Source organism: Hippichthys cyanospilos, chromosome 18, assembly GCF_059441005.1.
Source record: "Hippichthys cyanospilos isolate Australia breed blue-spotted pipefish chromosome 18, RoL_Hcya_1.0, whole genome shotgun sequence".
Lineage (NCBI taxonomy): Eukaryota > Metazoa > Chordata > Actinopteri > Syngnathiformes > Syngnathidae > Hippichthys > Hippichthys cyanospilos.
In genome coordinates, this window is record NC_142386.1 from 3,080,203 (window position 1) to 3,106,603 (window position 26,401).

The window sequence follows — 26,401 nt, forward strand, 5'->3', positions numbered from 1 at the left end:
GGCCTCCTAACTATATGGTTGTGGGTTGGATTCCCGACCCTAGAGACCATGTTGACGTGTCCTTGAGCAAGACTAAAGCCTTATTTGCTTGCAGTGGGCACAGCAGCAGCTTCCATACGTGTGCGAATATGAGCCCGTGACACGTATTGAGCACCACGAGTGCGAGAGAAGTCCACTTCATTTCCCGTTTCACACTTGTCTCTTTATTCTCTAGTCTGGAAAATTTCTTGGCGCCACACGGTGCCTACCGTTATACAGGCTAACCTATCGAGCTATCAGCTACCTAGAGCCAAACCTGATAGAGCAATCTATCAGTTTGCGGGGGTTGAACGTGGCTCGATAGGTCGCGCCACTGTCAGCATGGAAACCGAGACACATGTTTTGGCGTCGCTCTTGTTCCATTAGCCAGATTAGCGTTTGGAGCGCATCTGCGTTTCTGGGATCACTCCAGCTTTAATGGGCGGGTGAACACCGGGTAGAGCATCTGCGAGGCTGGGTAATGAAGGTGCACGCACGTGTGTAACGTCTCACCGAGAACAAGGGCTCGTGGGGAGCCAGATGAAACAGGTGTCGGGGACCGTAAATGTGGCCGCAGACACCCCATCTAGGTCAACGGTGTGATCCAATGATTCCTTGATTCTCCTTTCATGAGGAGCTTTCAGACAGAAACGTCCATGGCTTGTTATGGTGAAAAAGTCAGTGAAAAATGTGTGCTCATGGCAAGGGCGCACAATGTTAAATGGCTCGGGATTGGCCGAATTGCAGGAAGTGGGTGGAACAATGTAACAACGCGGCTTTGTTTAAAATGGAAAGGGAAATGTCTGTGCAGCTCTGCTTACCTTGCGGCCAGGGGGTGTCAAACTCATTTTTATCATGGACAGCCATGATCTATGTCAGGGGTAGACACAGAATCATGTTTTTGTAAAATTTAAGTAAAAAAGGACTGATAACTGAGGTCAACTTGTATTCGGGAGAAATATGTTTTTTCTTATGGATGGATGACGTTATATCATTTTGCACCCTCCCCTGCCCCTCCGGCTAGATCATCTACCCCACCCCCCCACCCCGTCGTCAATCAAGACAACATCGTCAAACGCCTCTCTCTGTGAGCGCTTAACATTAAGGAGTTATTTATTTGTGATTCATGGCACTAATGTGCTCCTGATTAGGATGGCTCACGCTCCGTCGCTGCAAAGTACCATCGACTAGGCTGAATTGTGACAATTCAATCTGTTCCGCGTCTTCCACCGGCATGAATTATAGATGACCCCACCCCGCCCAGCTGAAAATGAGGTGGGGGGGGGGGGGGGGGGGGGTTTACGTTGATCGAGCAGTCCTTCACTTCATAACTCGTGTTACAGTGCTTGAGGCGTGGAATTGTGACTATAAAGAAAAAGTGAAAACAAGGTGATTTGCCAGTTATTGTTTTTTTTTTTGTTTTTTTTTTCTGGGGAGGGGGTCGCCCTGGGCCTACACGTGTAATCCAGTGGTTGCACTAGTGCACGGGTGTCAAAGTCAAGGCCCGGGGGCCAGATCTGGGCCCATCACCTCACTTTTTGTGGCCCTTGAAATGCTGATTTGACTTCAGGTTTCTGACTAAAATACCAAAATTGCAAGTTGTCTAACTTTTAAAAATTTGGGGGAACAGTTTTTGAACAGTTTTTGCCGGCTTCTGATGCCAAATCTTGGTAAATGTGTGATCAACACACTTAAAATGTATTTGAATTCACAGTCATTCCGGCCCTACAATGCGGCCCAAAATAAAAATGTGTTTGACACCACTGCACTAGTGCAACTATTGCACCTAAACAGTAGTACACCAGTAGAGGGCAGAATTTTTTGCATGAATTTGCAATAACGACAACGGCTAATTAAAATTCAAACGTCTCACTTTTTTTTTTGTGAAAAGACAAAAGGACAAAAGTCCTAAATTCACATCCAAAAAAATACTAATTCCCGAGACCGTGGTCGACTCAAATCCGTCCACATCTGAGCAGTTGACACCTTCAGATGGATGCGGACATTTCTCCTGTTAGACCTCAAAGACTTTACACGGGGAACATTGTAATCTGTTCCTTGTTCAGCGCTTCACGACTCATTTCATGCTCGGACGGTAAAGCCCGGAAACGAGAGACAGGGGAGAAAAATGACAACGGCGAGCAAACGGGATGAAAACTATAAGAGCGGAGACCCGCACATGGAGAATACGAATGAGGCCCATCCCAGTTGCTGGCTCGCCATTGATTTGCCATTCCTTGCGTTTCAAACGCGGCGGCGTCTTCGTCTCCGCTTGCTGACACAATCTATTGGCAACCCGGCGCGCTGTCATTCTTCACACTTTTACCTTCCTTGCATTGATTTTTCTTTTTTATGGCCCACTCCTTTTTCTTCCCCGCTTGCCTAGCAACCACTTGTTGCGTTTGTTAACCAAACTACTGAAAAGTAGCACGAGGCTTCCACTTGGCAGCCTTCTCATGTGTTCAGTGTGGTGTCCGTTTTGTCTTCGCCAGCCAAACACGAGGCCAAGACGCACAGCACACTGTGGTTTAGTGAGTCCAAACATGGAGATCAAAAATAAATGTCCACTACAATACGCAAACAAATGAATAAAGCAGCAATAAATAAGCCTCCTGGGGACCGGGCCGCATGGGATGTTTTGGAACTGATTCATCCTTTTAACAGTTCGTTCATTTGTGTTCGTTTGGCTTGAGCTTTGTTTTTGGCGCCGCCTCTGGTCGCTGTTGATATTACATTTTGTAGTCAGGAAGATTTGTGGCTTCAGTTGAGAGCGGTTAGCGACGCACACGTTGTTCTGTCTCAGTGAAATCAGGCCCACAAGTGTCGGTAAATTTTACTTTCTTTGTAAGAATATTGTCATTTATGATATGCTCAAAATTAGTTTGTTGATCCAACAACTTGTGACTGAGGATAACATGCTAGCTAATTTTAGTTCTTATCTTCAGCATTTTATATAGTGCGACCTTGTATGCATTTAGCTCAGACACTGACGGCCTTTGTTTGGTGTATTGTATTTTTTTTACAGTTTAACAATGTACAGTACATTCACATACATTGCCTTTTAAATTAGTTTTGAAACAAAACGATTAGAATTTGAATTTGTATTCAAAATAAAGGGTTCTAAAAATGCAACGATATTGTGATGGCATACAATAATGATGACGTTTTAGCCTCTTGGGAGACAAACTTATTCAAATAAAACCTTATCAAAGAATTTAAAGAACATAATATGATTTAGTAGTATACAAGTAGAATGTGCTTTTATTTCATCGTAAACTATTCGTTTTAAAACGCAATAATGATTTGCTGTTGTTACGGTGCACGGATTGCACGTTCCTTCATGACGTCTTAATTTCCAAAGTGCATTTGAACGCCACGTGGATTTTAACGTAATAAGGAATGATTCGAATTTGAATATGTATTTAAGATAAAGGGTGTCTAAATAAATGCAACAATATTGTGATGGTGTGGCATGACGAAGAAACCACACATTGCTGTTCGAGTGTCCGTCTTTACTCTTTGTATGCCATCACAAAAACTGTAAAACATTGTACAAATCATCAACCATAACGTCAGCAGGTTCAACGCATCAAAGGTTCATTCCAACTTGCCTCCTGGGTGACAGACATGGTCCTAGTGCCCGCCCGCGACATTTTCTTGAAAAGAAACTAATGCTTTAGCCTCTTGGGATGTAGCCAATCAATAATGAAATAAAACTCATCAAACAACGTATAGACCATAATATGGTTTGGTATTAGTAAAAAGTAAACTTTAAACAAGTAAAATATTGTTCCATCGTAAACTATCCTTTTACAAATTGCACAGCTTGCACATTCATGCATAACATCTTTATTTCCAAAGTGCATTTGAACGCCATAGATGTGAGACTTTTGTCTCTACTACATAGTGTAGTCAGTTTCCCCTTTTTCGGACTTTTTTCAACAAATTGATTTTCCACTATTTTTTAAATGAATAACAATGATGATATTTATTTATTTATTTATTTTTCAAAAAAAAAAAAAAAAAAGCACCCTCCCTCTCTCAGACTTTGTTTCCTTCTCGCCCTCTAGCGGCTGACAACCTTCGCCCATTCGGCGTCACGGCTCCGGGCTGACGGGCTGCTTCCGTCCCGCTTCCCTCCAGTCGGATACCCCGAATCGAGCGTGGACTCCCGGGGGAGGCTCTCCTTGCTTCCGCTTCCTCCTACGCTTCTTTTTCCCCCCCGTCGGAGCGATGAGGCGGAGGGAGAAAAGGCTGCTGCAACTGACCGGGCTTCTCGTGGCGGCTTTCGTCTTCCTCCCCAACGTCGGCTTGTGGTCTTTGTACCGGGACCGGGTGTTCGACAGCCCGCCTGACGCGGCGTTGGTGGCGGCGGCGGCGGCGGAGGGACCCGGTGTCGGACCGCAGCTTCAGGTGAGGCGGAAGCAGCGCGGCCACGACGCCGTCGTTCCGCGGATGCATGTCGGCAAAGGGTCCTTGTATTTAACGTTCGCATTCGAACAGCGCTCGGCCTTGTTTATAATGGCCGAGCCAGCGCGGTCGGCGACTGGCCCGAGCGAGCAGGATGTGTGTCCGGCAGCCACGTCGCCAACGCGGAACGAGCAAAGTTGAGGAAGTTGAACGCAGCATTCTGTTTGTTAGCTTAGCATGACACTTTTAGGGGACCCCGACCCCATTATTTCACAAACTTCTTGTCTTGACCCCCTCGCAGCAAACCTTAACAAACCCCACAAAAATAGACGTCAACATGTATTTAATTGAATTGCCATACGCAACGAGTAACTCCCAGTATTTCCTTGTTTTTACGATATTCTAATTTAACTGTAGTTTAATTTGTGTCATTTCATAAGACGTTCATTGAAGCCAATTAACTCGTCGGTTATCACATTGTTTTTTTCTAATTCTAGTTTAATTTGTGTCATTGAAGTAAACTAACTCGTCGGTTATCAGTGCATTAAAATATTTTGCAATTGGATTCATTTCTGTGAAGAATTTTATCTTTCAGAATTAAGATTTTATCTACCACTTACTAAAATGCAGTTTAGAATTTATACATCCATTTCACACTGGAATAGATTTTTAAAACATTATACGGTCACAGAGTTAATGTCAGTTTAACAGTGGAACTGTGCAAATCATTTAAAAACATTTTTACAGAGCATTAAAAAAAATCGCAACAAAGTTACCCAGCGACAACTGGTGTTGAACTCCAGTCCTGGAGGGCTGGTGCCCTTCATGTTTTCGAACCCTCTCTCCCAAACGCACCTGATTCAAATGATTAGCATCATCTTCGAGCTCCTTCAGAGCCTGCTAATGAGCTAATCATTTGATTCAGGTGTGTTGGGGAGAGACAACCGGAAAACATGCGGGATACCGGCCCTCCAGGAGTGGAGTTTGACAACTATGCCCTACAAAAAAAACAAGTTACCTCAATTCAACCCGTTTTCCTTAAACATCATAAAATTGATGCAGTTTTCAATTCTTCTCATTCGTCATTCTAGTTTGTTATCTTAAAACTACTCAAAGTGAGATGAAGATACAAGTCTCCGCTGTCAGCGATGGTACTGATGCCCAGCTATAAGCATGACACAATTACTCGCTGTCCATATTTGCCACCCCCTCATTGGAATATACAAGAAAAACCCAATAAAAGCCAGTCTTTCTTGTCCTGCTGCAGCATCTCTCAAGGCAGGTGGACGACGAACACATTTGGGCGAGGGGGAAACGAGGGGGCGGGGGTGTTGTTATGGCAACCTTGCTTGGCTAAACTGTAGCGTCACTACAAATACTTCAGCAATGATGGGATTTGAACCCCAAACCTTGAAGGATCCTCATGCAAAAGTGAAGTATTGCATTTAGCCTGCAGGTCCCATTCCGATTTAATGCTTATTCTGAGATATTGTACAATGCATCTCATATACAGTATTTTGCGGCTGGTTGTGGGTAGTATACATCCCACCATAAAACAAATGTTGAAATAAGAAAATGTGTCAATTTAATTTCTAATTAAAGCTCCTGCGCCTCCCCCCAACATGAACCCCGGCGAGCCGACAATAGCGGTTCCTCTTATTCAGAAGGGCCAAATTCTGCTCAATAGAAGCTTTCATGGAATGCGTGTGTGCGTTGAAGTGAGTTTTGTGGAGGGGCAGGGTTGCACCAAAGCATGACTGCAACTGATTGTTGCCTTTTTGAGTGAGTCCTTCATAGGAAAATGTTGATGAGCTTGTTATTGCACTGTGAAATATCTTGCCTTTTAATGCGGGGGGGGGGAGGTTGAAACGAATTTGCGGAGCATTTTCATTCGGCGCGCATCGCCTCAGGAGTTGACTTGTCTCGATTTGATATCTCGCCTGACAAGCGACGTAATGAATGGGATTAACGGCGCAGAGCGCCTGTTACGTATTAGCAAACAGCGTGATAACAGCTGTCGAGCTACAGAGTCTTTTAATAAGTCAGCGATTGGGAAGATACAGCGCGTATACAAACGCTTCTTATATAAGCGCTCGCTATTCATCGGTCCGATTGAGTCGTTCAATTAATAACCGAGCAGCATTTCTCAAATGAGCGCTACGTGAAATTTCAACGAGTTTTCAGTAGGTGCCAGAAAATCTGAAGTTCATGCTTTTGTGACCCGACAGGAGCATCACGTTCCTTTTCAAAGTAAGAGCAAATGAATTGGAACATGAAACAAGTTGCTGCCAAATTTTGCTCTCGTGACTCCTTTGCAAAACGTTGCATATCTTAGTTTTCGTAACAAAGTTTTATATGGACGCATTTTCGGCTCGTCTTCGCTTTGAAGCCGAATCCGGCGAAAACGTCGAGCGGATGGACCGGTGACGGACGTACACACTCATGCCAATGTCAATGCGAAGTGAAATGCTTAACAGAAAAAGGGCGGTCCACAAGGGTCTACCAAACTGCTTCCCAGAATTACCAGCAATTGATGAAAACAAATGTTTTCACCGCCATTGACGGCTATAGACGTTAAACAGACACTTTTCTAGGCCGCTAAGAATCGCAATTATTTCAGCATCATCCGAACTATCCATCCATTTTCTCGAGCCGCTAATCCCCACATGGGTCGCAGATTCGCGAGCTTGTCGGCGCCTATCCCAGCTGACGTCAGGAAGGGGGCGGGGGACACCCTGAACTGGTTGCCAGCCAATCGCAGAGCACGCTGACACGAACAACCCAATCACACCTAGGGACAATTAAGTATTTCCAATACACCTGCCATGCATGTTTTTGGAGTGTGGGAGGAAGCCAGAGTGCTCAGAGAGAACCCACGCGGGCACGGGGAGAACATGTAAACTCCACACCGAAAGGCCGGAGCCGCCATCATCTGAACTAAACCAACCAGATTTCATCTACGCTTGATTATGAAACCTTTCCAATAAATCACCCTCCATTCTCAATTCCCATAAATGCCTTCGGAATGTTTCCAATTTGGATAGTTTCCAAAGCAGAAATTCAAATCCTGGAAATGAACTGAAAAAGGCTGGGCTCCTTTTTGCAACACTTGCAACTCCAGTTTTCTTTTTTTGACGGGGCGGATGCTCGCGAGTTTTGCAATAGGGTCATCACCCAGTCGGGGGAAAGATGAAGTGCGCTCTTGAAAGGGAACTTGGCAAGGATTCACGGCCTGTCACGGACAAATGAGAATCATGCGGGCTGCCTGTACACCGGAGGCTACATTTACCAGCCGCGCGTTGTTGGCAGCATCGCTGCACATTTATCACCACGGGGACCTTGTGCCTCTCGCGCCCATTTACAGATACCATGCAGCATGGACGCCATGTTGCTCATTTTTAGGGAAGTCCCGCTACACCTTTGTCGTTCTTGATACCGTATCGCAGCCTCGGGTATTGTCCGACTAAAAAGTTTTTGGGACGGCAACCTTTGAACGCACCCTTGCTGGGTGTGGGGGGGAAAAAATGGTGTAGGTGCGTGAAAGGAGAATCGTAACAAAACAAGCACCGACCAAAAAAAAATGGAGTGAATTTTCCGGAGCGGGCGGGACAGCGTCGGCAATTAAAGAAATCACATCAGCTCCCCGTTTTGAATCCTGTGAGGTGAAGAGCAATTAGAGAAAAGTCTCAGGGAAGGATTTAAACTATTAAGCGCGGATTACGATAGCGGATGTGAGAGTTGCTTTTCCGCGCCGCAGAGTTGAAGACATTAACGTCGCAAGTGAACGAGCTTGGAAATGGAGCAGAAACGGCAGATTATCATTTGAGTCTGTGACAGCTGGCCGCCAATAAAATCAAACGAACCTGTCAGCCAGTTGCTGCGCCGATTTGTTTTTTTTGTTGTTTTTTTCCTACGCTAGTGGTTAGCGCATCTGCCACACACCTTTTGGGGTTCAGGCTTTGAATCTGCTCCTGTAAATTAGACGCCGATTCGATCTCGCGTCAAGAGATAAAATGATTGTGGATAAAGGAAGTGAAGTCGGTGCTCCTGTTTGAGATTAAGACACCTAAATAAATTGCTGCCGGTAAAAAAAAAAAAAAAAAAAAAAAACACGTATGGACTATAAATACTCTGCAGCATGTGTTTGACTTTGACGGCTCTCTGATCAACAGACACAAGCCAACAGAAAAAAACAAAGATGTCGTTGTTTTGTGACCTTTTTTTGTTTTTCCGTTTCTCTCATCTGTCTGAAGCTGACAGCGTCAGCTTATGCTAATTAAAAGGCAAAATTAATTGAAGTGACAGAGTTAATGGAATGCGCAAGCGGAGCTTTAAAGCCTCTTTAGCACTGGCCATCTAAGCCGGCTTTTTCGCGGTCGCGCGAGTCAGGTATCCATGCAGGATGGCGGTCTTTAAAATAATGCTTATGGTGCCTGTGTGGTAGTGAAGCCTAACACCCGCAATTACCACTGATGTCATCACACATCGAATTTTGCTCTTAAAACTGTATTTCGTGCATTGGATGCGCACTTTTAAGGGGCGTGGTCAAGGCTTGACTTTTGGAACTGGGGCCAGGTCGATTTGTCATTTCAGTGTTTGCATCAGGGCATCAGACAGCAGAGGTCCCCGACCGCTGCTCCCCGATCATGGATCAACTGTTACTGGGCCGCATGGGTGAAATGAGGATGTTTTGTAATTAATTTAGTTCATCTTTAAATGGTTCATTTATTTGTGCTCTGTTTGGCTTGATTGTTGTTTTCTGGCGCCGCCTCTGGCCGCTGTTGATATTACATTTTGTGGTGAGGAAGGACGGCGTGGTTTCAGTTGAGAGCAGTCACTGTCAGTGAGTTACTTTGTCTGTCCGAGTCCCAAGACTGTCTGTAAATTGTACTTTCTTTATAAGAATGTTGTCATTTATGATAATACGCCCAAAATTTGTTTGTTAATCCAGCAACTTGTGACTTTGAATAACACGCTAGCTAATGTTAGTTCTTATCTTCAGCATGTTACAGTATATTGTGCAGCCTTTTATGCGTTTAGCTCGTTAGCAAGTTGCTGTACGTTGCAATTAATTTTCTCTTAAATTGAAGGTAAAAATGATTTGAAAGTAAAATGACCTATTGCCGTCACATCCTGTTGATACCTGTTGAAACTTTGTTAAAATCTCACATACCTGGCTACTCGTACCTCCATTTGAGAACCCCTGAAGTAGACTACAGGGTCATGCGACTACAAGTCGGTAATTGAAAGTGCACCTGCGTTTGTACTTGATGAGATCCCACCACCGGCGAGGCGCATAGATTGCATCTTGAATGTGTTAAGCCTCCAGAAAGCTTGAAAGTCATTTGCAAAGACGAGGGGCGCTGCTTGCAGCGGACTCGCATCGGTGTGAGAGTGTCAGACTGCCGCCGGCGCTGCTGGTGGTCCTGATAAAACACCTCAGGAGGCAAAGGCAAGCGGCAGCAGGTAAAAGAGGTGTTTGTTCACAGGCTGACCTTGTTGGAGAGCGTTTCCTTCCCCCGGGTCCCGCCGCGCACAAGGCGGCGGCGGCGGCGGCGCAGAAGCTGCTCAGTATGCCGCTCAGGCCCTCTGCACAGGACAGCCAAAGCAGGGACATGTGCAGCAAAGGAAAAAGTCGGCCTTTTAATTACAGACGACCGTACAGCTTATTTCTTTATTTTTCAACTTCTGATGTTCCTACGGTGACGCTGATGCTAGTTGAAGGCTCGCCTGCAGCGCGTAGCCTCTCCAAGAATAAAAGGTGCCAGTGAGGATTCGCACTGTAGAATTTTTTGGTATTGTGTGACTGGAAGAGCAACTTTTGTTCACCTTGCATCTCTTGAGCCATGACCCGAAGAATATTGAAAATCTTTGGCTTGATGCGCTTTTCAACATCTACATGCAAATTGCATTTGGCGTCAGTGAATGAGATGTTTTTTGAGGTGAAAATCTCACCTCGTCTGGATAGTTGTGCTTGTGTAATAATACTGGTACTTTTCTCCAAAATAAAGCAGTCACTTGTATTTGTTTTTCTTACTACGTTTACTCAATTGAAAAAACGATTGAGTAAAAGTGCTTTATTCACATTGCAAAAAAAAACAATTTTGTCTCCTTGTAGCTGCTTTTAAGAGGAATTTAAATCAAACTTTCTGTGGAGTTTTCAGTGTAGACAGAAAAAGAAGATGTATTCTGATATGACATTTTTCGACAAATTAAAGATGATAATCAATGATTACCAATTTCAAGTAACAATACTGGTCCCATACATGGCCCGATTTCAAAATATCGTTTCTCGTGATGTCAGTGGATACTTGTATTTCCTCGTTTCTCTTGGAGTAGAGATTACCAATTAAATGAAGAGGAAAATTCCCTTCATCTTTTCTTTAAATGATCTTTTTTGGGGGGTTGCATCAAAAGTATTTGTGATATTGGTACTCGGTATGTGTGTGTGTGGCTTAGGAGGCTTACTATAAAAGTAGCTTCAACTTAAAACTGCTAAAATGGAAGAAGCGGTTGCTATTATTGACGAAAAATAAAGCCAGTTTTTCTCGACACCTTTTTACCGCTCCTTTGTGATACTTTTTACGAGTGGAAAAACTATTCAAACTAAACAAAACTTTTTCCTAATCATTTATGCATCAAAATGTGATCAATGTGGCAAAATGTCTTTTTTTTTTTTTTTTTAATAATAAGCAATAATGCAGGCCCAGATTGCAAGAGCGCCGTTTTTCTATGCACCAAAAAGTTAACTGGAACTCTCGGCTTCCGTCCTCCACTTCACTCTTCATTTGAGGTTTTGATTCGTTTTGGAATCTCGAATGGTATCGTCTCACCTTCTGCGGTGTCTTTGCTGTGCGTTTCTGAAAAGCTGCCTTAAAACCTTTTTAGTCCTCGTCAGGCGACGCGGCATGACTCAAGCCTCTTCTTTTTGTGTCGCGTTTGTTTCGATTCAGGCGCGTCACTTTGTTTCAGCTGCTTTTGTACTCCCGAGTGTCGGATAAATAAAAGAGTTGTCCTCGAGATCAATAAAAAGGTGCGTCGTTTTAACTATTTGACGGTACTGTACACAAACGAGTCATCCATTAGGAATTGCCGTGAGAATTTGACTGGCTCGGTTGCGTTTGTCAGAGAGGAGTAGCGACAGGACTTGAAAAGCTTCTTTGTGAGCCGCGCTGCTGAACATTGGACCCGTTATTATATGACCCTGGATCGTTGTTGATAAAATCGGCGTCGGCTGATTTGTAAAACCTTCCCTGGGCGATTCCGTGGAAAATACCGTCAACGCTGAGGCAAAATAATTGCACTACATCTCCCGTCACCTTTGGACATCATATGTAGGGTTTTTTTCCCCCTTAAAGCCCCCCAGGGCATTACCTGCTATTGTGGCTCTTCAATCAGCCGAGCATAATGGGGAATGGAGGATAATGCGTGGACTTCAACAAACATAATAACCTTGCAAAAAGCCTCAAATTGTTTAATCTGTGTACTGTTGCTATTGGAGACTAGTCAGCCTTTCAAATGACATACTAAATACACCCGAATTTAGAATATTGTAACAAATGCTGTATGATATATTTAGGTTAAAAATAAAACGTTTGGCTATGTAGCAATAAAGATTTTCAAATTGTACGTTTTAGAGCTGTGATTTCAATACCGCGATATCGTGTTATTTTTGCTCAGGGTTATCATCCAGTCAGAATCTGATATCCTCCCATGCCTAGTTGATATTTGTGTAAAAAAATTTGAACACCGCCGTTTTTAGAGGAAGCGCTAGAAGTGAGGCTGTCTGTCCCTTTTTGGTGGTCAAGGCTGCTTTGGAGATTGACCTGGCAGAAATTGCTGCATTTCTTGCTCTGCTAGAGCGAGGCCTTCCGCAGCTGTTCGCAAGAACGGCAGCGGATGCCACCGTGGCTACTTACCAGCCCTTGATCATTACACGCCGACACGCACATAAACGCGGCTTCTGCTTCTCGCCGCCGCTGCCGCCGCACTTTCTCCGGCGTTCGTTGGCGATGTAAAACAATGCGGGAAAACAAGCCGCGTGGGCGAAGGTGAATGACACCGAGCTCAGAATGAATGCAAGCGCGGCTAGTGTGTCAGGCGTCCGCTTCATTATTGTCTCAGCACAAAATGGCCTTCCAGATTGGTATACGGATATCCGTGCGCACCTCAAAGCCAGCTAAAGGATGGGGAAATATTGCAGTAATTGCTTTTATTTAAAATACATGTGAGCCTAGCCGTTCTTCAATTGCAAATTGAAGCAGACAAGTCAATTGCCAGCCCTGGGCCATCGGACCAGAGCAGTACCTTGATTTACACGCTGAATTTGCTCCGTCACAAAGCTGCTAACTCACTAAACTTATTGTTAAATTCGCGAGTAAGATTGCAAAACTCTTGAATTTTCCAAAATTGGAATGAACAGATATTAATGTGTATAAAAAGGGAATTTACACAATCAAAATATAGCTCCGCTTTTGTATGTTGGCCCTACATGAGGTTAGCAAGGTGAAGAAATTCCTACTATTGCCTTCTTATTTTTATCTTTAACCCGATTAGTCATGTTTGTTGCCTTGTTCCTCAAGGGCGAATGGGCTCGGGTCATTCGTCACGTGGCCTCTAGCTAATGTGTACATGTGTACAACCTCGGGTCAAGCCATGGAAGAGACTTTCAATTCAGTCACCATTGTCTAGAACTCCTTTTGTTTCTTTCATTCGGACATTATTCGGGCCCAGTTGGTGTTAACAAGCATCCAACTGAGCTGTTAAAGCATTCCCCGATGCTGACTTTTGTTTTATTTTTTTTTTCCTCGCATTTGGAAGAATAACAATGGCCCCAAATCCGTGTCCTGGCTCGGGAAGCTCCACCAAAAGGATGCTAGCAGGATTAAGACCGATGAGACAACTCATTTGCGGATCATTATGTAAGCCACATCTGTTCTCTGCCCCATCCTCCCGAACATCGGCACCAGCGGAGTTCCCACAACACCACAAACAGTTTTGGTGAAGACTGCTCTAAAATGTATTATTCTGAAATGTTTTGGTAAAAAAAGAAAACCTTTTCCCCATTGAATTGGCAATGTCAACATGCATTCACAATGAACAATTTTCTGTTTCTAATCGGAACAAATTGAGTAGGAGTGTTTGAAGAGGGTAGCTACTGAATCATTAGGCCACAGGTGTCAAATTCCAGTCCTCGAGGGCCAGTATCCTGCATGTTTTTCAACCCTTTCTCTCAGCCACACCTGATTCAAATAATTTGGATCGTTTTCAAGTTCCTGCAGAGCTTGCTAACGGTGTATCGGGTAGAGGAAGCCGGAAAACATGCAGTATACCGACCCTCTAGGACTGGAGATCAATGCCCATTATTTAGGCAGACATTTTGCAACTTTTGGTTGTATTTCAATAAGTTTTTAACATTTTTTTTCATGTCTGCGGCTTGGTATTAGTTTTGACTCAAAGGGAAACCAACGACATTAAAATGTACCCCTCTAAATTCTCCTAATCCTCTTGCTATTATGCTAGGTTGCAGATCTCGATAGTACCAACCTATTGATGGTTGGACACACTTCTCACCACATGCTCCCAATTGTGAGTGCAGAAACATAGCTGTAGACGGGTCTATTTACAGTTTTACTACAGCGCATCAATGGAATTGTGCTCTTATGAGGCTAAGCAGAGAAGAAGAAATCTGGGGTGCTAGGAACAAACGCACATCAGCATTCCAATTACTTTGAATCGGCATAAAAATCTCTCGTCAAACTTTTACAAAATGTTCTCCTGTGTGATTCGTTTGCTCGTTTCAGCAACTACCCTTTCAGTATATTTCAGTAAGTAAAGCACCTTTTAGCCCGCTCAGTCAATAGGAAATGGTTTCTTTTTGGCATCCAAAGCTGCTAAGGTAAACAGTGAGTCACTGTTATTTGGCAGGATGGACACGCTACAAGGGGAGCAACATAAAAGTCTCCAAAGTGCCTCTTTTGCTAGCACCGAGTGCAATTCTCTGCAGGCTGAAAGCGGGGAGGCGGCCATCTGTCATGGCCTTTGTCCAGTAGCCGCAGTCGCGCTGGAGTTGCGGATAATGACTTGTGTCGGGAGATGAGATGAGAGGCTGCGAGGCGGCCCTGCGGGGATGCGCTTCCAGGGAGGTCCCGACGCTTCAATCTCTGCTTGGCCAACCTCCACGTGTACAGCAAAGAGAGCGTGGAAGTGGATCCCAGGGGGGCGGACGCTTCAAGCTTTTGGATTAGATCCACTGACAAAACTCCCGGCAGGCTTTTCTCAAACTCGTTTTTTCGCAAAAAAAAAAGAAGACAGGAAAGTACTCAACACTCGGCCGTGTTTTCATTTCTGATATTTTATTCATGGCGTTTCTTTTTTCCCCCCTTTGGCCTTCACCCCGGATCGTATGTGGCTGCTTTTGTTTTCTTTCTGTTCCTTCTTGTCCCAGAGATCACAAATTCCCAGTATTTGTCTTTTTGTACTGGTGGTTTATTATTTGAACATGCAGTGGCACCGGGAAAGTGTGGGGCGAGGTCTACCTTTAAGTTGAATTTCCTACCCCCTCCTACATTCCTCAAAACGATTCCAACCTGAAAGTGTTCATCACGTTGAGGGGTGAACAGTCACATCGACTTTAAGGACTCTGATGAATGAAATTCTGACTGTTTTGTTGTTTAAAAAATATATATAAACACACGCACTGTGGAAAATACGGTCTGACACCTGTGATTGAAGTTTGTCTTCTTCAACATAGATGGAAATTGAGTTTAAAAGAAGCTGAGGGTCCACTGGCAATTTTGCAGAGTCTCTAATGTGAAAAGAGTGTTGTGATATCCAGGGGAAAGGTTCATTCATATGCAACTGACCTGGCTGAAATCTAATTAAACTCGGCGGTCAAAGAACATCGAGGTGTTGAATCGGAAAAACAGGCTTGCGTCTCATTGGAGCCCGAGCTTAAGAAGAAATAAATGTCGGATCTACGGCGAGGTTTGTTCACTTTGTGAAACTGTGGTCAGTGTCCTCGATGGGACTTAATGAAAGTCTGTCATGTCCGGCTGGAAGGCACAGGTGAATTCATCGCCACAGGTTTTTCCTACCAGTTTGGAGTTCTTGAAAATTCAATTCGCTCAAAGAAGATGCAGGTCAGGAATTTAAATTGATAAGTCTGTCATCCTTGCCGCTTGTCAGACTTGTGTTTTTTGGAGGTGAACGCTGATTCGGGCTGTCTATTTTTAGACCGGGCAGGTTGGTGACTTTTGTTTGTGTGTGATGAGCCAGGATAAGAAGAGCAAATGGTTTTTGCGGAGCGTCTGAAAGGCGGAGGATGAGGAACAGGCCGAGCTGGAACGAGAAAGTCGGATAATTACGTCTCGGCGGAACCGGAGGTCTTCCTCTTTTCACCTCTGCCGTCTGTCTGCGCCTGGCAGGAGGTCAAGGAAAGCCGAAGGGGAAGATGGGTCGCGGAGTGCGCCTGCGTCCTCCGTCAGATGACTTTTTTAAAATTTTTGTGATGCTTTTGCGCGCCTCGCTAATTTTGACAAATTCCACAGTATTACACATTTTCCTCTTTTAACTGCTGTCTCACAAGCCCAAATGTGATTGTTTAATTTGAGTAATTTACGAGGCTGTAGGCCTTGGGCAAACATTTCTCATAATGAATGTATGAGAGTGTCAGGCCGCCGGCAATAAAATGAATTTTTAGTGCGGGAAGAAACAAATGTATTGTATTTCTCCCCTCGCTGGCGCATTAGGTGATCATTCATGGATGACAGCGGTATTACTCGAGCATCCAACCTTAAAATATCAAGGACCACTCTGGAAACTTTTTGGATTACGACACAGAATTTGAAATGGGGGGGGGAGGAATTATCTAAACACGCATCGTTTATATACTGTATGTATATATATATGTGTTGTGTATATATATATATATATATATATATGTGTGTGTATGTATATATCTGTGTATAAATAAAGGATCGCCGGCATAAAACATTCCCCTGAAGGCAGTCCCGAAGGAAGATAAAGAATCCGACACGTATCTTTGGCACGTATCGCTGTATAATGTCCCGCAACATCTGCTGACGCGCTGAACCTCCGGCGGTGGCACCAATCCCGTCCTGCGCCACTGAATTGCAAACATAATCTGCTGTCGGGCGGATTACTGGCCGACCACGGCAGCATGGAAATGAGGTTAGGCAGCCATCGTTTCGGGGAGGCGCGTCCTAATCTGAAAATCCCTCCGCAGAGGTCAGAAAGAGGAAACTCGACGACCACTCGCCGGATGACTGCACATTCACTTTGGATTGGGCCCGCACGGTTGAATACTGCCCGCTTTCCTTTTGAATCGAATCTACATTTTTCAAAGTGTTTGCTGCGGAGCAAATTCCTCAGACCTTACTCAGGGAGGGAATCAAAGAAACCGTTGAGTTATTTGCGATATTTCACACATGGTACCAAAAATCAGGCTGTAAAACATTTTCCCACATTCAATGTCAGCCCAGATAAAAACAACCCTAAGGAAATGGAGAAAATCCCAAATGCCCAAAAATCTTGCGACAAAATGGCTTACCATATTTCTCCTTTATACTTTTTTCAGAATTTTACAAAGACTAGAGTATAAATCTGCCCCTGACTTTAATAGTTATATAGATTGCGGCTGTCCATTTAAAACATGATATTACCTATTTTGCGTTTGAATTTGTGTTATTCAAACACATTTTTGTGGCAAAAAAAAATTGGTCTATTTTAAGCTGTGTGGTTAAAAGTCGATCTCCCTAATAGGGGGGTTGAAAACGTTGGGAAAAAAAACCCGACCAGTACTTAAATGCTTAGTAATTTAGCAGACTGTTCCAAAACATAGACATATTAAGCATCAATTGACCAACAGGTTAGCCTGTATTTAGCTCGCCGACTAGCGTTTCCTCATTTGCAAATAAGATGATTGACAGATTTGTGCTTTTGCGTTGCTTCTTTTGGTGCCTAGGAAACACTTGAAAGTGAATTGAGGAGCTTCACTTTGACAGAAATAGTCCTTTACGTGTGAAGTTGCCAATTCGTGATGAATTTTCTGTTCGTGGCGATTCTCCCTTCACATCATTGTGCAAATGCTATTGTCAATTCTCTCCTCATTTCATTTTGAAGCAGATTTTGAACAAAAATCATGTCCAACATAAATTACAGATGCTCTCAGCTCCGTAACAGCCAGCTCACAAGATTGCATTACCAAAGCAAATGGTTATTACTAGGCATTAAATCACACTTCTTGACTCTTCTAATTGCCATCATCCGCAAATTCACCGCAGTGCCTTGCAGTCGCTCAATTGGAGGCAGACTCTGACAGCCTATTAATATTCAAGAAGCGGCTCAGCGGGACGCCGGGCTGTATGACCGACCCAACAGACTGGGACGTGCCAAACCAGCGCCACATATTCCAAGCGTGACACTTTTTTTTCCTCCGTGAGGAAGAAGCTAGCTGAGAGCACCTGGTGAAACAACCCCCGCTGCCCCCATGCCCAACCTCCCCTCAACCCCGCCTCATTAAATTTAATGCCGCCTTTTAGTCAGCCATTTAACCGATGACAAAAGGCCATGTGTCAATCGGTGTTTGCGCAGGGATTCCGTACAACAGCGGCCGCATCCAAATGGGATGAGGACCGCTGAGGAAATACGCAACCCAACCACAAAAATGTTAGCTTGTGTGTTTTATATCATAGATTTGAATTCGTTAACCTAAATTGCCATTTCGCCGTAGTTCCCAGACACTCACAATATGTTGCCATGGTACTACTATTATTTTAGCTTGAGCGCAAAAACAGACTATTTTGTTTTACGTGCCCTGCGATTGGCTAGCAACCAGGTCAGCTGAGATAGGCTACAGTACGCACGTGACCCCATGAGAACAAGCAGTCGATGGATGGATGGATCTAAATATGTGTCATTGGCTTCAAACTAGTAAGGTGACCCTAAAAAAAAAGCTTATGTGTCTGTCTATGAGGAGCGGTAATGGTAGCAAGCTACCTCTGGCGGTAGTTAAAAAGGTTAATCCACCTGTTAGCGGTTTCTTTTAACGTGTACGGAGTTTTTACAATCGATAACTTCCTCCCACTTGCCTCGAAATGAGCGCACGCTGTGAATCTAAGGCTTTTTTTTTTCTCTCCTCATAATCATACCCTCCATCTGCTCTTCCAGATGATTTTGACTTTTTCCCACCGGTGCTCGCTTACTGTCCATCTCGATTACGTCGGGCCGCCCACGTTCTCCGACAAACACGCGTGCACATTAGCTAAAAACTTCTCTTTTTTTTTTTTTCTCCTCCCTTTCTCCTTGCCTCGTTTTCTCAAGGTTCTTAGCGAGCGAGCTACAAAAGCCCCCAGAAGAACACGACGGGGTCGATGCGTGCTGAAATTTTAATCAGGAGCAAAAAATAGGGCCGTCATATTTTTCAGTATACATTTGCACAGTTGCTTTTCTGGTCTTTGTGTGCGAATCAGCCAATGCGCACACTTCAAACAAGAGAGAGGAGGCAAAGCCCAACCGAAACAAGCCGAATGCTTTATTTATTTATTTTTGTATTGAGAGCGAATGAGAGGACGCCGAATAATGGTTGACACATTCTGCCCTCGCACTGCTGAACAATTCTTGCTTTTAAGTGCGTGTGTGTGTGTGTGTGTGTGTGTGTCATGGTGACCCAGACGGAGTTGACAACGTGAAAGGGTGCACAGAAAAAAGTCCTACTATGAAAGACGTTTTGGGGCTATTTTGGCTTTGCAAAATGGTTTTAAATTTCACAAATGACAATAATTTTCCCACAAAATAACAATATTGGTAGTTTCTTTTGGTTATCTGCTTCACTAATCTCAAGGTCTTGGTTGGAATCTCGACTAAGGCCTGCTTGTTTTTTTTTTTTTTTTCATTTTTGCCATATTTCTAATGAGTATAAAGAGGTGCAACGAGCCCCTCATATTGAGGGGATTATGATCAAACTGCGGCACCACAAAAAAAAAGTCTTTAGTGATGTCTTTATGCCAAAATATGGCTGCCAAGCGCTACTTGAGTCTAAATGAATAAATTAAAAGTATTTTACAAGGAGTGGGTATTCATGTTTAAAATCTGAATTTGAACAATCTCAGTTAAATGTTTGCTCCCTGACCTTCCAATCACATTTGACGCCATTCTGCTTTCGATGTGTACAAAAAAATGTAATTGTGTGTAATTCACCCGAAGACGTATGACTAACCCTTCCAAGACACAATAACAAGCGGGGAATATTAGAGCATATGTTAAACTCTCGTCTGTTATCCCGTCGTCATGAACCGCCAGTCGGGTTAATAATTCATGCTAATTCATGCCTGCTGGTCGCGCCGTTTGTATTTAAAGCGTAGGGCTAATTGCCACTTCTCGTCAACTCATTATTCCCACGCTGATGCTGTGATCCGGTACGTCACCACGTGCCGGTCGTTTAGCACGTGGAGGTGACGACACCAACGGCCTTTTGCGTGTTGAGCGGGGCTGGGGTGCTATGTATACATATGAGGCCCCGCGTCCCGGCCGCCGCATTGATATTCACCTCGCGAGCTTCACCCAGCATGAAATAGAAGACTACACTTTTCGCAGGGTAAACTCTCAGTGGAGCAGCGAGCAGGCTGCTGCTGCTGCTCAGGAAAAAAAAAAATTGCCATGGATACCGTCAGGCAAGAAAAGCTTGTTGTATAACTGAAAGTTTTCTGTGCTTTAACTAAAGGGAAAAAAGAACTCGTTTTTTTTTCCAAGGCTTTTCTTTATTTACAATAAAAAAGGCTCATTTTGGCGAAATGCCATTAAGCATTTTTGTTAAAACAACTTTTGTTTTCCAAATGTTGAAAAGGCATTTTGGATTTTGAAAGATCGCGAAAAAACGGAACAATTTCTTCGCGGGAAGAAAAACTGTGAAACGGAAAAAAACATTTTTGCAGCCATTTACGAACCCTCGATAAAAACACCCACTTTTGATACCGGTATTGTATTGGCCTTCAGATTGGTTTCGGAGAAAAAAAAAAACAGATCCTGTTATTCATCAACATGCCATCCTTACACACCGCACATAGTGTTTGGCCAACAATCGTCTTCAGTTGCAAAACACTTTGCACATCTTTAAAACGCATGCAGGTCTTTGATCTTATATCATTAGTCACTTTTTGTACAAAATTATGCTAAGTGTGTTGCGTTTGTGTTTTTTTTTTTGTTTGTTTTTTTTTTTGCAGGGTGCTAGCAGACTGCGAAAGGACAATCAAGTAGGTAGAAATGGTCCTCAGAGGAAAGACTGGCACGACTACGAAGCAATCAAAAGAGACGCCTCCAGAGCCGGTGGGTCTGCTAACATAAAACTAGCGCCACACTGTTTGCTCCCGTAATGCAATTCAAACATTAGCTGGGAATCCCGCTGGACTGCCGCTTAAAGCCGACTGCGTTTGGTTGATTCAGGTAATGGCGAGCAGGGAAAGCCGTTCCCTCTCACGGATGCCGACCGGGTGGACCAGGCCTACAGGGAGAACGGCTTCAACATTTACGTCAGTGACAGAATCTCGCTCAATCGCTCCGTCCCTGACATCCGACATCCCAAGTGAGTGGCAGCTTACTCTTCAACTCTTGTCTCGCTTCGATCTGTGAGCTACAGTAAAAACAACACGTGCAAAATTTTAAAGGCGTCGTCTGTCGGTTTTATGCAGCGTGCGAGGACCACCGTCCTGGGCGGGGAGGTTGTTTCTAGCTGTGTCTAGTACAACCCGTGGGGAAAATGGACATTCTTACAGCAAATGAATAACGCTTCTAGCTTGGTGTTAAGTTGAATGGCGGTGTGTGCATGTGTACATCTACAGTATGTGTGTGGCGGCCACAGAGGAACGAAAGGACTGCAGGTTTTTTAATGGCAGCCGAGACTGCAGCAGCAGGTTATCGCAAAGATTGGCACTCCATCAACTGCGGAGGTTGGGGGTGAGGGTGGGGGGGGTCTCCAGGTGTCTTGAGTATCAGTATATTGCCGCAGTTGCCTTTAGAACGCTATGTATGTTCTTGTGTGACCGGTGTTGAGCTCACGTACTTGTAGGTCCAACACCTCCTTACGCACATTACAAACTCCGCCGCCCTTTCCTCAGAGATGAATTTGGAGCAGTAATCTGCAGTTGCTGGGTCTGAGAAACCGAAATGATTACCGCTAGGACCGAGGCGTTAATGATCTCATTCGTTCATGTACTAATTACTGAGCTCACCGATTGGCTTTCTTTCTAACTAGCTTTGTAATCTAATGTATCATCTTTATCTGTCTGTCTGTCAATCCGTATATCGAGCGCCCTTATTTATATAACTCATTATCTCCATGTCTACTGTGTGTTTTGAGTATGACAGCCGATTGAAAAGTGTCTAATGGGAAGGCGTCACAAACCTCCCACAAGCATTTCTTCCTTCCTCTTGTTCTCCCTCGTCAAGGGAAGCGATGTGTGGGGACATTGACGTGGGAGTAGACGGATGAGAGCCCCCCCCCCCACACACACACACACACACACACACGCACACACATATACACCAAACCCTCGAGATAATTTCTGTCTGGGCAGACTCGTCAGTGGCAGCGAGAGCCATTAGACGTGCTTATTATAACGCCGTTAAGCTTCTCAGGCGGGCGTGTCAAGATGTAACATTAAAATATATATTGCTGGCACGGAGCGTAGAATGACCTCTTAAAGATTTTTTTCTTTTTCAATTCAAACATAATGTTAGTAGAAGTGAGCTGCGAGTAATGAAAATTGTCGTGGCATGGCTAACATTCAAATCCCAGTCTGTTATTGCGCCTTTTGGTGCTGCTAATCCTTGTGACATAAGGAAGCTGAAACTGGCTATTCACAACTTCATTTGCAATCAAACGAGCTCGCCAGCCAGCTTCCATTTCCCGACCCTCCTTTACCCTATTATTTGAAAAATTAATAAGTACCCGGGATTGAATATCTACTCTTGAACGACGTCAAAATATGTATTTGAAACTGGCTAAAAACAACTGTTTGCAAGCAGACTAGCTAGCTATTTTACTGTTTATTTTTACCTAGCTAGCTAACAAACACTAGCAATAATATGTGACCGACCTACCAATTAAGTTGCATCCTAACCACTAGAGCACAGGTGTGGAACTCCAGTCCTCGAGGGCCGGTATCCTACATGTTTTCAAATCTTTTCCCTCAAAAACACCTGATTCAAATGATTGGGATCATTTTAAAGCTCTTGCAGAGCTTGCTAATGAGCTAATCATTTGAATCAGGTGTGTTGGGGAAAGAAAACCGGAAAACATGCAGGATGCCGGCCCTCGAGGCCCGGAGTTCGACACCTGTGCACTAGAGGGATGTCACTGATTTTCATCATGGGCCATATTGTAGTTTCTGTTGGATGGCATGTTTTAAGTATGATCGTCACACATTTTGAAATCAGAGGCTGCTGTTCAAAAATGGGAATCGGTAACAGAAAAATGCTTGTTGTTTTCCCCCCAAATTTGTAAAAGTTGTCGATTTGGTATTTTAGCCAGAAATATGAAGCCATATTTAGCATTTCACGGGCCACAAAAAAATCATATGGCGGGCTGGATCTGGCCCCTGTGCCTTGAGTTTGACACCCGCGCACTAGATGGGAAACAAATTACAGGACCTTGGTTTCAATCTTTCTAATCTCGTCACTCCCTTTTCTCACGAGAACAAAACGTAAACGTACGATCCTGTTTGTGTTTAGCTGCAAACAGAAACTGTACAGCGAGAAACTGCCCAGCACCAGCATCATCATCCCCTTTCATAACGAGGGCTGGTCGTCGCTGCTGAGGACCGTCCACAGCGTCCTCAACCGCTCGCCTCCGGAGCTCATCGCCGAGGTCATCCTGGTGGACGACTTCAGCGACAAAGGTCAGGCAAACACACGCGACATTTACAAGCTCGATTGGAATATCGGGTCAACAGGTGGTAGAAAGAGGTGGAAAAGGGCGGCAAATTCACCACTCGCAATCCGCAGCGCAATAATGCGCAAAGAGAGCGAATCGTAATCCAATGCGCCGGCGCAGTGACAAACGTTTCCGCCCACGTCGGCGTTCAATCATATCTTTGGACGTTTCTCGCGGAATATGAATGTTTTCATGCCCTCTTCACTCGCTTGCCCCTCCCTCCCGGCTCGCTTCCTCGCCTACGCTTGGCTGTGACTCAGCCCGACGCACGCAAACACTGCAAGTATGCTCCCGTCACCTGGAAACATTTCAGACAAACTCATTCGAATCTGTCGCTGTTCATTTTGTCAAGTCAAGGGCTAACGAGGAATCTCATCTCAGCGCGTCATCATCCAAAAATCGCCGCGAACGAGAGACCGCAAGCGACGAACAACGTCCTGATAAAGTGGTGATGAGCCCTTAAAGGGGCGTGGCATAGCGATCACGTGCCCTCTTCAATACACTAATCTCAATTGTTCCATTTTTTTTGACCCCGTCTCACTCATGGCGGGCTGATTTGAATTTTAAAAAAATAATTGAATTGAATTTCGGGCACTCACCTGTAAGCTCAAGTAATATCTCGAGATATTCTGACATTTGAAAAACGTTTTGAAGTTCTTTTTCGAATATTTTCAAATATTTTGGACGGCCCAACAAGCCACGCGTTTGATTTGCAGTCAATGACGTTTGGGTGATAGGGCGACATCTATAGGACATGTTTACCATAATTATCCTAAGAATACATTTATATTAACATCTTCATCTCAGATGTAATAAAGTGTTTATGGCTCCCATTGTTTTATCGGTGGAAACCGGGTCAAAATGGCTCATTGAATGTTAAAGGTTGCCCACCTCTCGTCTAGGAGGAACACACAATTCCTCCAGTGTTTTTCTTGAAGCTGAAAGTTCTTTTTTTTCTTCAATGCTTTCATAATGGCTGTCAACTAAATGTCAACCGGCTCGGTCGCTATCATCTTTGTACCGGATACCTTCAAGTAAAAACCGCTGTCCCGATTGAAACTAAATTCCAGAATTTTCTCTGAATCTGCAGCTGCGTCCAATTTGGCGGCTACCCAAATGGGAAGGAAGCGTGTGAATTGACCCCAAGGCAGGATAGCGAGTGAAGGCCATGCGAAGGGAAAACCAGTTGGTTCCGGTTAGAAATAGAGCGGCGGGAGCCGAATCGGGCTATGAAAATTGGAAGCCGCTAATCCGCCTTTCGGGTCCGCGACAAACTCAAGCCCGGGGACGAGGAGATGGGCTCGCTCTTCATTAGCCGCTAATTGAATTTTGTGGGCCCGTGCAGGGAGCCTGTTCGAGCTCGGCTCTCCCTGCGGGAAGGGGGATGGGGGGGGGGACTTTGGCCTCGCCCGGCATCCTTTCAAGGTGAGCTGAGCTAATGGGCCGGGCTCTCGGCGGATTCCTCCGCTCGCCATCTGTCCTGCGCCGAGATGGAGTCCGGTCTAAGGCTGGAGTTGATGAATTCTGACCCCGCTGGCACTTAGACAGCCCAACTGTGAAAACAACCACATGGACCGTTAAAAGGCTCGCCTGCTGTTGGGTTTAGCTCGCCCTTTGTACATTGGGCATTTTACATGAATAGAGCCACAATCTCACAACGGTAAAGTGTATAAAGTCATATTGTTTTGACGCAGTCGGGCGAATTGACAGCTCAAAGTAACATCAAAGCCAAAAGCTAAGCAGGGCTGCAATATTGTCGGACGCGCCGGCTTCTGATAACGGCACGTCAACACATTACATAACATTCTGTGAGTTCATTTCTTCTTCTTTCCGATGCCTCAGGATGAAAGTCGCAACACGCTATCTTGTTTTAGCAACTGTATTTTTTTTTTCCCCCCTCTCCCCTCCTCTCGCTTGTAATTGCTGTGTATTTTGGAAACGAGAGCTGCTCTCCAGGGACACTTCATTAGCACCTGTTAAGTGTCCGAGCTCGTTGGAGGAAAGATGACGATGAGAAGCTCGCTTTGGGTAGCATCCTTACAGAAAAAGCATGTTAGGTGCGATGAAGACTTTCGTAGAATAGCTCTTTATTATTATTCTGCACGTATGAAAAAATGTCAAGAAGTTTGAAATAGTTATATTCTGGAAGGTTTTTACAGTACTTGGATATGTGAACAGAACTGCGGCCGTTGGTGATTGAAGCTCATGTTTTCCAAATCCTCAAGCTCAGACTCTAATGAGCTCCTACCGGGGAGTCGGCCCATCTTTATTGCTATTCTTTCAATTTAAATTGGGAATTGCATCAGTGGCGCTAATTGCAGAAGTAACTGGCAGTCATCCAGCATAATGCGCTTCATCCTAATAGCTTAAAACAATTACAAATGTGCATTTTAACCGGCACGCAACGGGAGCTCGGGCAGCACGGAGCAACGAGATGACAAAACGTCTGACCGGGCGTCGTTTTATTAGCTTTTAATGGCGTTCCCTGTTGTGTGCTTTTGTCAAGCGCGCCGAACGTCAATCAATGAAAGACAAGGAAATAAGCCCATTACAAGTCTCGTTTCCATACAAAGCGCACACTCCTCTCGCCCCGAAATATCTGCTTGAGGAGCGCTAACTAGCCGTAGCGGTGAAAGCATTGCAGATTAATTTTCTGAATCAAACGCAAATAAAATAATTTGACAAGCTATCGGTTGGACACTTTGAACTGTCTGAGAATTGTCCTAAAACTCCGCCTCTTAGTCATTCTGCAGGAGCCGCGTTCTATTTCATCGCGTTTAAACAATTCAACTTTGGAGCAACTTTTTGTAGTGGCACCTTGAGGTGTATCTTATCTAACAATCCCAGAACATAAAAGGTGTTAGGATCTTTTCTTTCATTTCTGGCCTGCTTCCCTAAACATTGCTGCTATGCATATCTATAAAACTGAACAAAAAACAGGGCATATAACATTTTGCAAATGAGTCACGAAACACGTTTCAGCAATACGTTGTTTCATGTTGGAATTAGTTTGCTCTTCATTTG

The 26,401-nt window shown here is 44.4% G+C and overlaps 1 protein-coding gene across 3 annotated transcripts in view; it reads left to right on the top strand.

The window, feature by feature from the left end:
• The window catches only part of LOC148408467 (polypeptide N-acetylgalactosaminyltransferase 10-like), a 53,746-nt gene that overhangs the window by 13,612 nt on the left and 13,733 nt on the right, over positions 1–26,401 (top strand). Inside the window, exons 1-5 of one of the 3 annotated variants that reach the window (XM_088440031.1) lie at positions 2,777–2,844; positions 4,089–4,431; positions 20,670–20,772; positions 20,890–21,028; positions 23,176–23,342. In XM_088440031.1, coding sequence (XP_088296157.1) covers positions 4,252–4,431; positions 20,670–20,772; positions 20,890–21,028; positions 23,176–23,342 — 589 coding nt within the window. In that variant the 5' untranslated portion in view covers positions 2,777–2,844; positions 4,089–4,251. Of the gene's footprint in view, positions 1–2,776; positions 2,863–4,088; positions 4,432–20,669; positions 20,773–20,889; positions 21,029–23,175; positions 23,343–26,401 lie in introns of those variants that run through there. The other 2 variants (XM_088440032.1, XM_088440033.1) reach the window with 2 other exon arrangements.